Consider the following 16526-nt stretch of genomic DNA (forward strand, 5'->3'; position numbering starts at 1 on the left):
ACATTCAAAGCGCGTGCTCATATTCTTCGCGAACGCGAACGACACCATTTTGTTTCAAGTTGTTGACCTGCCCATTCAATCCTATATTCAATGGACAATACACGATAACATGTGATGGAAAGTTGGAGAAGGAGACCGTTAAATATTTATTCAGAGAAAGATTTGTGAACGCCTCATCACTTACTGGATTATGCCCCAAACTGCCATGAAAATATCCACAGAATCAGTCGGAATTCACAGTTAAAAATTGTAAACCATGCAAGTTAATACCTTGAACTGATCACGATGAAACGAACAAATTTCCAGTCTTGACTTTTCTCAAAATTAAGTCCTTTTCACTAATTACGACGTTTAGAAGTACTTGTACTTGGCTCTACATGTTATTAGTTTAACAAAATACTAAATTTTAATATCAACTTTAAAACTATAAAACTAGAATGAACATAAAAGAGAAATTGAATCGACCGTGTCGTACTACATTCCCGGCGGGTGTAACTAAACTTGTACATCTATCTAGATCTAGTGAAAACGGCTAAATGTTGCAGTGTGATTGCGGTGATAGCCATTAAAAAGAATTTTTTATTACCCTTTAAGATTTTTTGAATGCCCAAGATACACCAGAATAATATGATTTAAACAGCGTTCTCACTGCGAATACTGCAATTGATTTATCACCCTTTAAAAAAGTATGTTCAAATGTTAAATTTTAGAACGTCAGTTAAGGAGCCACGATAGTGTAATGGATAACACGCGGGGTTCGAATCTGGTTAGGACTTTTTTTTTTTTTTTTGAAACGCGAAGCTTTATAATAACAAATACAGAACACATTTTAACGATTATATTTTTTTTAAAGTGTATCACAAGTGAGTCTTGAAGCCTTGCCTCTCTTGTTTTTTTTTCTCTTTCTTTCTCTCTCTCTCTCTCTCTCTCTTTCTCTCTTTTCTTTCTTTCTCTCTCTCTCTCTCTCTTTTTTTTTTTTTTTTTTGTTGTTTTTTGTGTTTTGTTGTTTTTTGTTTTCTTCTGTTTTTGTTTTTTTGTTTAAACAAAATGATTTTTCTCAATCAGTCAGTCAAACCAGCTTAATGTCTTCATTGAAAATAAAAAGAAAATTATATTTTTATGAGCATTGTGATTGTTATCACAAACAAATAACCTGTTTTATTTTCTTCTACATCTATAATTTACCTTAAACATGCTATTTCCAGTTGCATTTTGTTTTCTAGTTTTGTTTTTCAAATGTCTTTCTGGGGAGGTAGAATTAGACTTTTGGCACACAAAAATTTTTGACATCACTTTGAAAAGCTTGAATAATTATCTACAATAAAAAAAATTTTAAAAAATGAAAGGGGGGGGGGGGAAAGATTTGGAATCAATAATCATATTCATTTTTGGTCAACAAGAACATTTACTTTACTTCTGTATCTTGTATAGTTTTTGTACTAAGATTTTAAAAAATTATTACTCCTGAATCCTCAAAATTCCCTGTCAAGGGGATAGCACTTTTTTCTTTTCTTTTTTTTTTCCTTTTTTTTTAACGAAATTCCCTGACACTGAACTGGTTAAGGAATTAAAGGACTCTTGAGTGAAGTGAGAGACACTCAGAAATAGCACCCCAGATGTTAGATACAGTCACAGTAACACACACATGAGACATACACACACAAACCAAACTAAACAAATGCACAAAGATTTCCATGTTGGCTTCTTTTTTTTTTCTTTTCTTTTTTTTTTTAAATTATGATTTATCTTTCCATAATCAGATTCAGAATGAGCAGTCATTGGCCGAAATATTCAAGCAGGAAATGCTTTTTAATATCCTGTCAAGGAGCATTGGATACATTTCTTCTTAGTCTTCTCAAGCTTAAGAAACATAAAAACACATCTTGAAAAAAACATGAATGGCATTCAGTTCTGTAGTTAGTTGGGAAACATTTCTTTTCAATATTTTTCTTGATGCAATATTCAGTTACCCATTAGCTTCAGACTGCAGAATAGTGCTGTTTGTGGTTTCCCATGGTTATAGTACCCTTGTCATAAATCATGTCACAAACATAGAGCTGGGACTGTTAGAATAATGATTTGACTCATCGTATTGGAAATCATGATTGAAATCATGATGCATAAATCATGTCACAAACATAGAGCTGGGACTGTTAGAATAATGATTTGACTCATCGTATTGGGAATCATGATTGAAATCATGATGCTGTGGTGATTAATCAGTATTTTGCCGCTCATTCTTTGACTTCAGGCAACAGCATGTTCCATGCATAAATAGGTTGTGTGTGTGTGGTTTGTTGGTTTGTGTGTGTGTTTTGTTTGTTTGTTTGTTTGTTTTGTTTGTTTGTTTGTTGTTTTTTTGTTGTTGTTTTTTGTTTGTTTGTTTTTTTGTTGTTGTTTGGGGGGAGGGACATTAAGATAAAAGGGGGATGGAGTTAGTTGACATAGATTTTTATGTATGCAAAAGTGGGCTGATGGCAGATTAGAAACATACTCTAAAAAAATTGTTTCAACATGTGAGGGATTCTTTGTTCATTTCTTTGAATTGTAGATTCAGGCAACATATTTTTCACTTTGTTAATTAATACTGGAATTGTCAACTTATTTTCCGTGAAAGAAAGGTGGGGGCAGGGATAAGTTTGGGAATGAGAATAAAAAGACTCCCAGAAACAAACTCCTGAATACAAACTTCAAAATATGTGATTTGACAATGTATTGCACATTTCACTCGGCATGATGATGAAGAGTCTGTACAGGTGTAGACTCTAACAGTTTTATACATTCAATTTAGTTACAAATTTTACACGCGTAACAATTGGTGACACTCAATTTTTTGCATTGGATTCATTCTCCATCAGTCCATGTTCATTCCTTTAACCAATTCTTTTCTGTGGCCCAGTGATGTCTGTTTCCTTGTCTGTTTGCTCTCAATTAAATTTTTCATATTCATTCACAGAATCATAGAGCTATATGGTATGCTCAGTTGTTCATCACACATGACAAGTCTTTTAAAAGCTGATCAGTGGGGTCTGTGATGGCCTGGTGGGACCCCTGTCTCATGGCTTCATTCCATATTTCTCCACACACTCCTGCACCATCTGTCCACCAAAAGAAAAGGCATCTTGTATTATGAGAAGACTGAGATAGATATAAGATACTTATTTTTGGCCAAGATAATAAGTAACAGTCAACTCTAACAGATCCGTTACCACTCTGCTTTCTGCATGGGGCTACCAATTCTGTGAAGTTTGCAAAACCAATCTCTCTCTCTCTCTCTCTCTCTCTCTCTCTCATTCTTTGCCCAGAGCGCAGGATGTAATAAAGCAATGCATTTTTTCCTTTACTGGCTTCAAATAGAATTTCATTTTGTTTGGTTTCTCTAACCAAGCCGAGTTCTGCACTTAAGATTTCGTATGGGACCACCAAAGATACCAGATGATAGATCTTCAAATGGATCATGCCAACTCAGTTGCAGCTTTCTGAACTTAAGAATGGAATTTTGCTCTCATTGCAAACATGCATGGTATGCTAATGCATAGTCACAGGAAACACACACACACACACACACACACACACACACACTGTCCCCCGCCCCCAACCCCCCACCTCCCCCCAACAAGTACCCCTCTTACCCCACACTGGCGGGCATTGTCCATATTGGCACACCAGAAGGAAGGACCATAGGTACAGGCATCCACCCCCACTGCCTCTCTGCCTTCATCAACCCTTTCTGTGGGTGCTGCAAGCTTCAGTCTCCCTTCATGTGCATCTGCGGAGCACATCTTCAGCTCCTGCCATCCATATAAAGCAACAAGCAGCATTTGATAAAAAGTCAAATGTGCGAAGTTAAAGGCTATGAATTGTAAATTAATTTGCAGAGTTGATGTAAATAAAAAAAGGCACTGATGCATAGAAATTAACACACATTCTCTCTCTCTCTCTCTCTCTCTCTCTCTCTCTCTCTCTCTCTCTCTCTCTGTGTGTGTGTCATGTTCTCAAAAGTCTTTAAGTCTTTCCCTGTCTGTTCCTCTCCACATCTCCCTCTTTACCATTGTCTTCTTCCATCTCCTCCCTTTCTCTCCTGTCCCCATTTTCTTGACAAGTGCTCATGTTTAATTTTTGTTTACCAGTGACACTATGTACTGTATAAATCTTCCATGCATGCACACACATTACCACACACTTACAGTTTGACAGCCAATGTGGAAACACATCACATCACTCCATTTATGAATTTTTCCATCACAACAACATACAATGCAAATGATGTGGGAATCAGGTGCTAAGGGGAATGAGAGATTCAAACCCACAAACTTCTCAATGGAAGCCTGGTGCTCAGCTAATCAAGCCAAATAATGTATGCAACACAGTTAATCAAATAAACAGGTGTGCATGTACATAGGCACACCACATTTGCGTGCTCAGTCTCTCTGGTTTTCTTACCTTACAAAGCTCCAAAGGATTGTCCTTTTCAGCCAGCAGTTTTAAGACCAGGGGAGTGAACTGCTTAACAAGTGTGTTGCACTGTAGAATAGAAACAAAGAGGCAATGGAAATGAATGAAGTGATGAATAAAAATCTATATATGTATAGTTTCTTTTAAAATATTGATGTGTTCTTTAGTCACGGAAATCAGTGCTTGTTTGACCTTTTTTTTTTTCAATCTAAAGAGAGCATCAAGCAATATATATAAAGAGTAGATGAGTGTGTGTAGATGGGGGAGGTGTAGGGGGGAGGGAGGGGCGGAAAAGGGGGGGGGGGGTGCTAAACTCCTGAGAACAATTTAAAGGACCCATTACAAGCTGTCTTGTAATGTCAACAGACAAATGCAAGCTGGTATCATTAGTAACAGCAGATGAGACATCTGAACCTCAGGAGACAGCTACTGTCAAAGCCTCACGAAATGGCACAGTGTTCAGTGTTTGTAATCTATTGTGAGTTGTATGTCACTCTATTACGCACCATGAAATGGCACAATACAATCCCTTATGGGACTGGCTGACTAAGCCTCATGAAACAGCTAAGTGTTATTCGTCTGTCTTGGCCCATTCTCTCAGTTAAAGCCTCATGAAATGGCAGTTTTTGCATGGGACTGTATCTAAGATGCAGTCTCTTGTGGCACTGCATTCTCTCTCCATTAAGCGTCATGAAATGGCACAACGTATAGCGTCCATTGTGGGATATCAATTACTTTATCCACAAGATCTGGAACAGATCAGTCAGTGCCGGACCATGGGAACTGAAGGTCAGTCCTTCCTCATCACCTCATCAAACACACATACACATGGAAGGTACTCAACAGAAGTACTTATGTCCTCCAACAATCCTTGGAAATATTCAAAGCAACTCTCGAGCAAAATAGTACAATGGTCCACCAATAGCTCCTCCAGTGGCTGCAAGGTTGTCGGTCAGGAAAGCCAATAACACTTACAGTGGAGGTAAAGTTGTCAAGCAGGAAAGCCAATAGCACTCACAGTGGCAGTAAGGTTTTCGGTCAGGAGAACTTACAGAGGTAGTAAGGTTGTCGGGCAGGAGAACCGATAGCGCTTACAGAGACGGGAAGGTTGTCATTCAGGAAAGCCAATATCACTTACAGTGACTGTAAGGGTGTCATTCAGGAAAGCCAACAGCACTTACAGTGACGGTAAGGTTGTCATTCAGGAAAGCCAACAGCACTTACAGTGACGGTAAGGTTGTCATTCAGGAAAGCCAATAGCACAAAGCCAACAGCACTTACAGTGACGGTAAGGTTGTCATTCAGGAAAGCCAATAGCACTTACAGTGACGGTAAGGTTGTCATTCAGGAAAGCCAATAGCACTTACAGTGACAGTAAGGTTGTCATTCAGGAAAGCCAATAGCACTTACAGTGAAGGTAAGGTTGTCATTCAGGAAAGGCAATAGCACTTACAGTAAGGTTGTCATTCAGGAAAGCCAATAGCACTTACAGTGAAGGTAAGGTTGTCATTCAGGAAAGCTAATAGCACAAAGCCAATAGCACTTACAGTGGCAGTAAGGTTGTCATTCAGGAAAGCCAATATCACTTACAGTGGCGGTAAAGTTGTTGGGCAGGAGATTACAGATGTCATCCAGCAGCTTCTCCACCTCGTCCACTGTGGACTGTTCGTTCAGAGCCTCCTTCAGGAAGTTGGCCACCGTCTGACAGACGATGCACACCTCTTCGTTTGACACATCGCTTGTCTGCTTTCCTGCAATAAATGCTGAATAAATATATAGGTATTCATAGGAACACACACACACACACACACACACACACACACACACACACACACACACACACACACACACACACACGCACGCACGCACGCACGCACGCACGCACGCGCGCACGCACAGAGGAAGAGCTAAGGTTGCAGATTGTTGACCATTTCCTCAGTTTCTGATATTCTACCTGTCGTGTTGAAGTAGAAAGCAGTTGGTCACAGAAAGAAAGCTATGAGCATTCTTCTGAATATATTCATCCAGTGACTCTTTTCACTGGTTCGTGTGCAAGATGGTGGCAAGCTTTAACATCAAACAAAGTTGTATGTCCAAGGCCAATAAGCGGAACATGTTGTGCCAGCTTATCACAAATGTGACGAGATGCCTTTCCCTGAATGGACAGATGTAATCAGGTATGTCGCGATCCAGATTACACTGACACACAAAATAGTCACTAGCTTCACTGAAGAACTTTTCCCCAGGTAAGAAGAAAGAGTAAACTCGATAAACGAATCTCGCAGTCAGGTTTACTTACTTTTTCTTAGACAGAAAGAAAGAAGAGAAACTAAGGCGGAAGTATCTCACGCTGCCGACAGTCAACTCTATACTGCAGGACTTGGGAAACGGATGTGGTGGCCGACTGGGTAGAGTGCTATGTAGATTCTTCCCCGAGTATCTCTGTCAGTGTGTGGGCTTCATATGCATATCAGATACGCGCGTTTAAGAGCCTGTAATCTGTGTCAGTATTCGGTGGGTTATGAAAATACCCAGAGCTCATCAACCACAATAAAGACATCAGCAAATTTATGTTGGTTGTTGAACGGGAAAACATACCGAAGACCTGAAGCAACAACTGCATACGTGTCATGAAATTTAATGATGGGACTTGGCCAGACGATGGCGAACTGGACAGTGGATAACAAGAGAAGATAAATTTCTTCCACTCCATAAAATCATGATGATTCCATTAAAAATGTCAGAGGCTGAAATTAGGGCAGTGCCTTTGTGTGAGTGAAGGGTTGCTGGATCTGTCCGGTCTCCCCGGCAGGTCAACAGATGTCTGTTGGGCAATGTCAATGCAAATTATTCTCTGGAAATAGTCCTCGTTATTGAGCTTTACAATCAGAAAAACAATTTGATCTATTTGCATGACACCCCCTCTGGATAAGCATTAAAATTTTGTTCTTACACCCGACCCTAAACTAAGGGTTTACACACAATCAACTTTGTTTAAGTATATCAAAATTTTGAAGATGACGGTTCAATAACTGCAAACATAACGTGTTAGTGTCGGAAAAAGGTTTTGGCGACGGAAACTCAGTATATTTCAGCAGGTTTTCATTGAGCATTCAGTGCCAGAAACGCCTAAAATCCGCATCGTCCAGGCCACATCAGGAGACCCTTGGCAAGAATTGGGCTTTGTTCCTGTGCCTATTTGAGATCATCGGACATCGGACAGCACCTTTAAGGTCTTAATGAATTATGTGCTAATCGGACAGCACCTTTAATGTCTTAATGAATTATGTGCATACGCGGCATGTAGAAGATCAAATAAGGAAGTTTGCAAGTTCCGAATTCAAGTCAGCTTTATATATTAAGTGGATTTTCGAAACAAAGGCTATGGCTTACGTGCGCTGCTGCTTATAACGGAGAGTTGTTGCATAGAAAAATATTTCTAGAAAATCGTCATGGATGTAAAAAACCCACTCATAGAAATGACTGAATATGCGAGCTGCTGGCCACAAACGAAAAAGAAGAATACCCGGCCAGCACCACACACACACACACACACACACACACACACACACACACACACACACACACAAAATAACCTTGACAAAAAACAATAACAAAAAAGAAAAACAACAACCGGCACAGCACAGCCTGTAAGTGCCATCCACAGTCTAGTAAAACACAGTGTCACCTAAAAGATATCAGTTGGCACGTGCTTTGATGCCACTCACTGTTGTGTGAAGCATTGGCATCGCGCGGGCTGGGTGCTGACGTGTCCTTGCTCTCCGGAACGGCAATGTTCACCGCTGCACACAACGATGGACTGGCATGAGGAGTCAGCCCCTTATCTGAACACTGATCGACTATTAGGTGGTTACTGACGCCCCCATACACCTTCCGCCCTTACTAGAACCAAGTAAACACCGATGAGTTACACGCACACACGTGCTCACTGCTGACATGTCAAGCGCTTTCACACAGACTCACATTTTGGTCATCATCATTACCATTCCATAAAGAGAGAGAGAGAGACTGGACACTGGAGTTATTTATTGTCATTGCCAAGAAAGGTCTTTTGACAAGGGGGCAACAACATAAATTCATATATTTTAGCTTCAAAACAACAACAAAAAAACTATATTTTTTTTCTTTGAACCCTTCAGTCTGTTTAAAACAGGAAAATATGCAATACTTGGAAACACTTAAGTCACATCCTGACAAAAGCTCAACGAAAAGGAACTAAAGAAAAACAAAAATGTAATGATAATAAAATATCAAAATAAATGGGGACTAGCTCGACCATCCATTCAAAAATATATCAAACCAATACAGACTGCCTCAACAACACACTCAAGTATGCAATGTTATGTTTTCTAGTTTTGCTCAAATAAAATAGCAACTTCTGTACTGACTATAATTAAGTGTCTTCTATGCTGTTGATACTATTCTGACTTATGTACCTTTGTTTCATTGTTTGAGCTTCTGCAACGAATTTAGCAATCGATCTAATTATGATTTCATTATCACATGACAAAACAGTAACAACATCATGGCTTTTAGCCATCTCTGTTTTAAAGAATATGCACTTTTCTCGCACAGTATCATAAATTTCACACTGAAAAAGAAAATATTTTTCATCATCCACATGGTATCCACAGAGAGGACATGGTGATTGTATAGAAGTCCCAGGTTCAAACCATCGCCTGTTTGCATTAAAACCCAGAGTTCTTAACCTACATCTCGCATAATTCATTCTGTGTCATTTGTCTGTAATTATCTGAGATATGTTTCAGATTGAAATATACTTTTAAAAGAAAAGAACCAGCTATATTTTTCTTTACTTTCCATGTCAGAATGCCAGTTTTGTTTGAAGGAACAAATGAGTCTCTGAATTCTGCAATAAACTGCTGTTCGTTTCCTACACCCTGGGACAACCACACAATTCCAAAACCATGTTCAGTCAGAACCTTATTCACTCTATAACACCAGTTTTTTTTTAATTCCATCTGCAAAAGCATCATATCATAGGCCTGTTTGCTCAGACGTGTTTGTGGAAGCTTTAACAATTCTAACCAATACTTAATACATTTGACGAAAGTTCTTATATACAAAGGGTATCTTCCAGTTTCCCCATATAAAACCGCATTGGGTGAATGGATTGGAACATGCATAAAACGTTTAATTTTATGAGTATGTATTCTCTCAATGTGTGAGTTAACCGTTAGTCCCCAGATTTCAGCTGCATATGTCAGTAAAGGTTCTATCTGTACATCGATCATTTTCCAAGATAGAGAGGAATCAATAGAATTCAGTTTTCTAAGTGTTTTCAAAATTTCGATGACGCCTTTTTTACCTTTTCTGCAAAATTCTTCCCATGCATTATTCAGACTTAATTTTGTTGTAAAAATCATCCCCAAATACTTATATGAATTAACAACTCTAACTTCAGTATTTCCGTACAACCATTTTTCATGCATTGACAGATGTCCACCCATTCTAAAAACCAGAGAGAGAGAGACGTACACGCGCCCCTCGCGGATGAAAATCATGCACCTACGCACACACACATTAAAATATGTAGCTTTCTATTATCCTCTCCACAACCGTTAGGTATATATCAAAGAGCACGAACTGAATGCACCCACGCATGCGTACACACACACACACACACACACACACACTTCTACTAACACTAACATCCAAGACTCCATTCACGACCAACACTACTCGCCATTGCGTAATCCAACCACCTCCTAAAACAGAGTGTACCTGAGCTATTTGAATGGTATGGTTAGAGAGAAGAGAAAAAAAGTCATGCTCGTAAAACCCGCTCGATCGTGTGTACAAGTTAACACAAGTGGGTGAAGTCTCACTTTAGCATCCTAAATTCCCGGAGCTATATGCACGGTATATTTCGTGTATATTGCAATGCAGGCATGAAGTATAACATTTATAACAATCATTTGACATTTGTCGTCCACTCTGAGTAGGTGATTTGTGGGGTAATGTCCCACTTGTGTATCCTAGATTACCACACAAGTGATGCAGACCAGAACGTTGGAAGAAGAATCAGTAGCCAAACCCATCCAGTGAGTTTCCCCAACCCCCAACCCTTGAATCTTTCAGTCGGTAAACATCTCGGCGACAACCATACCAGTCCCGTACCCCCAACCTTGAATCTTTCAGTAGGTAAACATCTCGGCGACAGCCATACCAGTCCCGTACCCCCATAACTTGAATCTTTCAGTCGGTAAACATCTCGGCGACAGCCATACCAGTCCCGTACCCCCATAACTTGAATCTTTCAGTCGGTAAACATCTCGGCGACAACCATACCAGTCCCGTACCCCCAACCTTGAATCTTTCAGTAGGTAAACATCTCGGCGACAGCCATACCAGTCCCGTACCCCCAACCTTGAATCTTTCAGTCGGTTAACATCTCAGCGACAGCCATACCAGTCCCGTACCCCGAACCCTTGAATCTTTCAGTCGGTTAACATCTCAGCGACAGCCATACCAGTCCCGTACCCCGAACCCTTGAATCTTTCAGTCGGTTAACATCTCAGCGACAGCCATACCAGTCCCGTACCCCCAACCCTCGAATCTTTCAGTCAGTTAACATCTCAGCGACAGCCATACCAGTCCCGTACCCCCATAACTTGAATCTTTCAGTCGGTAAACATCTCGGCGACAGCCATACCAGTCCCGTACCCCGAACCCTTGAATCTTTCAGTCGGTTAACATCTCAGCGACAGCCATACCAGTCCCGTACCCCCAACCCTTGAATCTTTCAGTCGGTAACATCTCAGCGACAGCCAGTCCCGTACCCTCCTTTGACGCCGCGGATTGCTGTTGGCAGAGCGTGAGGAAGGTGCAGACCTGAAGGGGCTGCAACTCCTGCACGATCAGCTGCACCACCACAGCGGCGTACTGGTCCACGAAGCTCAGACACTGCGACTGCATCTTGTCCGGGATCACCGAGCACACCTCGTCCAGCGCTTTCTCCACCACCGCCTGTTTGAATTTAATAATAATGATACTAATAATGATGATGACTGCATCTTGTCCGGGACCCCCGCACACACCTTGTAGTCCAGCGCTCTCTCCGCCACCGCCTGTTTGAATACAATAATGATCATACTGATAATAACGATGATGATGATAATGATAATACTACTAATAATAACAATAATAAGAACAATAACAATAATGATAATAACAATAGTAATGATAATTATAATTATGATAATAAAGGTTACGGTTGAAGGTGCCATAGCCTTTCATGGCCATTAGGGCAGTTCAATTAATTCATACCCAAGGTGTCCAAAGTTGGCATAGGATGGCGGGGCCCAGTCCTCTCCTTCGCTTGTTATTATATTCATAATATTTTTTCAAAAGGTTAAGGTTGAAGGTCTCACAGCTTTTTGGCCATCGGGGCAATGAATTCATATCCAGGGTGTTTAGGGCACAGCATGAGAACTTCAGTCAGAGGCCCAATTCTCTCCTTCCGCTGTTTTAACCTTCGCCAAAGTCAGGTAGGCCTAGCCATCAACACTTGGGTGAAAGGAGGAAAACTTTAGCAAAGTGCCTTTCTTGAAGACAGACCACCAGGCCGAAACGGTGCCTCGAAGCTTGATCACTGTATTTGTGAACACAGGATCGGAAGTCCAGCAGGCCTAACCGACACAGCAACGCCACTTGTATATGTGAATACACACCCAAATCCGTTTATTGACCAACCAACCTCATGGCAAAGGTCAGCGATTCATATTATCTGGGATTACTAGACTCTCTCTATCCAACACTTCTTCTTCTCAAGTTCTTCTTCTTCTTCTTCTCTCTCTCTCTCTTTTCTCTCTCTCTCTCTTTTCTCTCTCTCTCTCTCTCCTTTTTTTCCCTTTTCCCCCCCTTTTTTTTTAATCATTGCTGCAACAAGGTTGGAATCACTTGACACACCTGGAATGAGACCACGACCTTTCTTCTTTTTCTTTTTTTTTTCTTCTTCTTAGTTTCGTGGAGTGTTCCACGTATCTTCACTCTGGAAAAGTTCACCATCGTACTCAGTGATTAATCGAAACTTTTCAGTTTCCGTGGATGTGAATTGACGGACATGCGCATGATGCAGAATCAAATGATGCATATTTAAAGTAATGAATTAATTCCAGCATGAGGTGTGGATGAAAGCCACAACTGAGAAAACTTGGAAGTCATTTCTCCTCATCTGCAAACGTGAAGCCAACATATTGTACCATATAACACGATATAGTATGATAATTATGATATGATATAATGTGACATGATATATGATATGATATATAATGGGGATATAAGATAACATGACACATGATGTGACGCGATGTATGATACAACACCACAGATTTCCATACAACACAATTTGTTGCGATTCGATTCGATGTCATATAGCATAATATAACACAATACCGTAACTGCGCACTCACCTCTGTTCTGTTCTGTGCAATGGCTTTGTCGATTGATTCCATCACCAGCTCACACAGCTGACACTCGATGGTCTCCCTTGGAAGGTTCACTTCCTCCTCCTCCTCCTCATGAACATCCTGTGCGATTTCCTCTTCCACGATGTCTTCTACACACACACACACACACACACACACACAAACACACACACAATTTAAAGCAACTGACAGTTTCACAGCTTTAAACAAATATCTACAAGCATGCAGGCAAACTCGTGGTAACAGTGGGAATGGTGATGACGACAACAACAAAAACAACATCAATAATAATGATTAAAAAAATAAGAAGAAGAATGATAACTCAAAACAGCAAAGAACTCTCTGGAACGTAAAACTGATAGGTGCCGCAATACATATGCAGATAGTCTACCTAGCCAGCGACTGGACATGCTTATCGAATGTGCAATGTTATTCATTTATTCAAGATGTGTCGAACTATACAAAAGAAAGTACAGGATGAAACAAAGAACTAAATTTAAAAGAAAAAAGAAAAGAAAAAAAACAACAGTAAATACATAGAAGGAAAGAAAAAAAAGGAAGAAAAGAAATAGAAAGAACAAAATGCAGTCACGCAGTACGCAGAGCCTGTAGGTATAACTAACTGTATGGTCAGTGGTTTCCCAACTGCTGTTCCGAGGATCACTATGACAGTAGGACGGCGCCTGACTATCAGACATACAAAAAGTAAAACAAACCTAAATAGAAACAGATACATTTGCAGACAGATTTTTTTTTTTAATATAAAAATATATGATGAAAAAAAAAACCAGGGTGGCGCTACACTGTGGCGAGACGTTCTCCCTGGGGAAAGCAGCCCTAATTTCACACAGAGAAATCTGTTGTATACTATACTATACTATACTATAATTGGAGGCGAGACGTCCCGTGCATCAGAAAAAAGTAACACAACACAACACCTGGAGGCGGGACGACCCCGGTCATCAGGTCCTTCTGACACAGCTCCAGCTCGTCACAGATGAGATGAGGGTCCAGCTGCTGCAGCAACAGCTGGATGATGGTGGGGGTGTAGCTGTCCACCAGCTCATCGCACAGGTCCTTCAGGTTGCCGGGCACCAGGGAGCATGCGTCCTCCAGCAGTTTGCTCAGCTCCGCCTGGGAACGGAAGACAGAGTGCACGAGCGCGCGCGCACACACACACACATATACGCGCGCACACGCCGGCATATACGCGCACGCACGCACGCACGCACGCACGCACGCACGCACACACACACACACACACACACACACACACACACACACAGAGAAAGACTAGAGTGAGTATTTCACAAGAAAAACTCAGCACGTTTCGCACGATTTCCATGTGTGCAGTGACCACTGTTGTTGAGAGAGAAAGACACAGAGAGGGGGGCTGGGGGGAATTCTGGGCACACACACAAGCAGCAGGCAGCACCTGGGAACTGGCAGCAAGCCTGACGAAATCCATACACTGCCGAAACAGTTGTCGCTTCTTGGAACCAAACTACACGCATGGCCTTCAGCAACACTCTTTAGCCGTTTCTCTTCTCCGCTTTTTAAAGCGCTGGATCGATACCCGAGTACATGTTTGTTTGTCTATTGTTGTTTTGTTTGTTTGTTTGTTTTTATGAAGCACATACTTCATGGACTTTTCTTTATTCCCTTGTGAAGAAGTTTCTATTCTGAACCCAGTACAAGATGACATACAGCAAACATATAAAATACGAAGGTGTGGTTTGCAACACGACTGATTTCAGAGATTCGAAAAAACAGATTTATCGATAATTTTAGAATTGATAACATTGTCACAAACACACAAGAACAGTATAATAATGAAAAGGATGATGTTGACGATGATCATGGAGAAGGTGGTGGTGGTTGTAGAAGTGGTGATTATCATGGCGATGATCACCACTGCTGAAACCATGGTGATGTCGATGGCAACGATGATGGCAAACATTATGATGACTGTGAAGACTGCATGGTGATGCCAAGTGATGATGTCGACGGCTTATAACAGCAATGGTGGTGATGAGACAATACTAAAACAGCTATAATTAAATTGACGCTGAAGACTGTGCCAGATAATGGCTGTGTCTATATTGACAAACCTGTACTGACCTCTGTCTTGTTGGAAGCAACGGTGTTGTCGATTTTCTCCATGACCATTTCGCAAAGAGAGCATTTCAGAGAGTCTCCCGACTTCTGCCTCAAAGACTCCAGCATAGCCTTTTTCGCCTTCTTCGTCAAGTGGACTTCATTTTCACTCTCGCTCCCTGGCTCACTGCCCACGGACTGCTGACCAATCAGAAGTGCCTCAGGCTCTGGGGGGATCTCCTGGACAGGCTCGTCATGTTCTGCTGCCTGCTGCTCTGGCTTGGTGCATTGCAGGAGCAGTTCACACACCACGGTGGGTTCCTGTGGGCAGGCACGGATGGTCCTTTTAACATCGTTATTTTTGGTACTGTTCAACTGGGTTTAAGGAAGCGCTTTATTGTAAAGCCGCGCTTTGAGCTCCCTTTGAAGGAGGAAAGCGCTCAAGAAGTATCCAGTAGTAGTAGTAGCATGAAGAACTATCGGTCGGGTAATCAGTCATAGTGAAACGGCCCCTTAGTGGTCATTATCAGAGACAAAAGTCGTCGGATGGTATTTTATGTCATTTATAGGTACTGTGTTATACTGCATGGATTAGACACTCCTGATCAGTTGAGCTAATGCCCAGTTCAACAGCCAGGGTCTGTGGTTAATGTCTGTACGAAACACACACACACACACACACACACACACACACACACACACACACACATATATCTCATCTATCCCTTGACCCGTGGGTGGGTCGTTGGGGCACCATGGATGACTGCCTGGTCAGCTCGCGCCACCTGCCTCGGTCCTCAGCGGCCCTTTGAGTTGTGGCAAATGGCAGGCCCGTCCACTCTTTGATGTTGTCCTCCCACCGCTTTCTCTGTCTGCCTCTCTTCCTCCTTCCTTGTACGGTACCCTGCAGGATGGTCTTGGCTAGGCCGTCTGATCGTGTGACGTGTCCATACCATATGTATGTGTTATATTAAAGAGAGCAAGCAACGAAGAAAAACAGGATGGGAAAAAAAAGGAAGAGAAGCGAACAAAAACTATATGTGTATATACAATTTGGTATGAAAAAAAATTAAAACGTTAGATAGAAATTAAAAGAGGGAAAGAGGGCAAACCACAGTGGTTTCATTTACGAACGGAATCAAGAAGTTGACTCACGAGCTCGCTGGCGATGATCTCAAAGAGCTGGGGGGCATACTGTTCCACCAGAGCCTTGCACTGCAACACACACACCATCACGCCATCACAGGCTGAAATCAGCTGCCGTCAACCACCACAATATAAAGACTTGTCACATGTACAAGAAACTTTGCTATTAAAAGCTGTCGGCAATATTCACATGTCTTCTTCTTCTTCTTCTTCTTCTGCGTTCGTGAGCTGCAGCTCTCACGTTCACTCATGTGTACACGAGTGGGCTTTTACGTGCATGACCGTTCTCACCCCGCCATGTAGACAGCCATTTACCGCTTTCAGGGGTTCACATTTCTTCCCCTGTACTATTCAGTT

At 41.4% G+C, this 16526-nt stretch overlaps 1 protein-coding gene across 1 annotated transcript in view; it reads right to left on the reverse strand.

The window, feature by feature from the left end:
- Positions 1-1685: 1685 nt before the first annotated feature.
- Positions 1686-16526, reverse strand: part of LOC143285942 (uncharacterized) — a 37796-nt gene continuing 22955 nt past the window's right edge. The window contains exons 21-30 of the mRNA XM_076593396.1: positions 16179-16238; positions 15048-15344; positions 13865-14060; positions 12912-13057; positions 11280-11466; positions 8184-8258; positions 6046-6206; positions 4444-4524; positions 3633-3791; positions 1686-3098 (exon numbers count right to left, since the gene is read on the reverse strand). Of these exons, the coding sequence (XP_076449511.1) occupies positions 3057-3098; positions 3633-3791; positions 4444-4524; positions 6046-6206; positions 8184-8258; positions 11280-11466; positions 12912-13057; positions 13865-14060; positions 15048-15344; positions 16179-16238 (1404 nt within the window). The 3' untranslated portion in view covers positions 1686-3056. The remainder of the gene's footprint in view (positions 3099-3632; positions 3792-4443; positions 4525-6045; positions 6207-8183; positions 8259-11279; positions 11467-12911; positions 13058-13864; positions 14061-15047; positions 15345-16178; positions 16239-16526) is intronic.

The sequence above is a fragment of the Babylonia areolata genome, chromosome 1, assembly GCF_041734735.1.
Source record: "Babylonia areolata isolate BAREFJ2019XMU chromosome 1, ASM4173473v1, whole genome shotgun sequence".
Classification (NCBI taxonomy): Eukaryota; Metazoa; Mollusca; class Gastropoda; order Neogastropoda; family Buccinidae; genus Babylonia; species Babylonia areolata.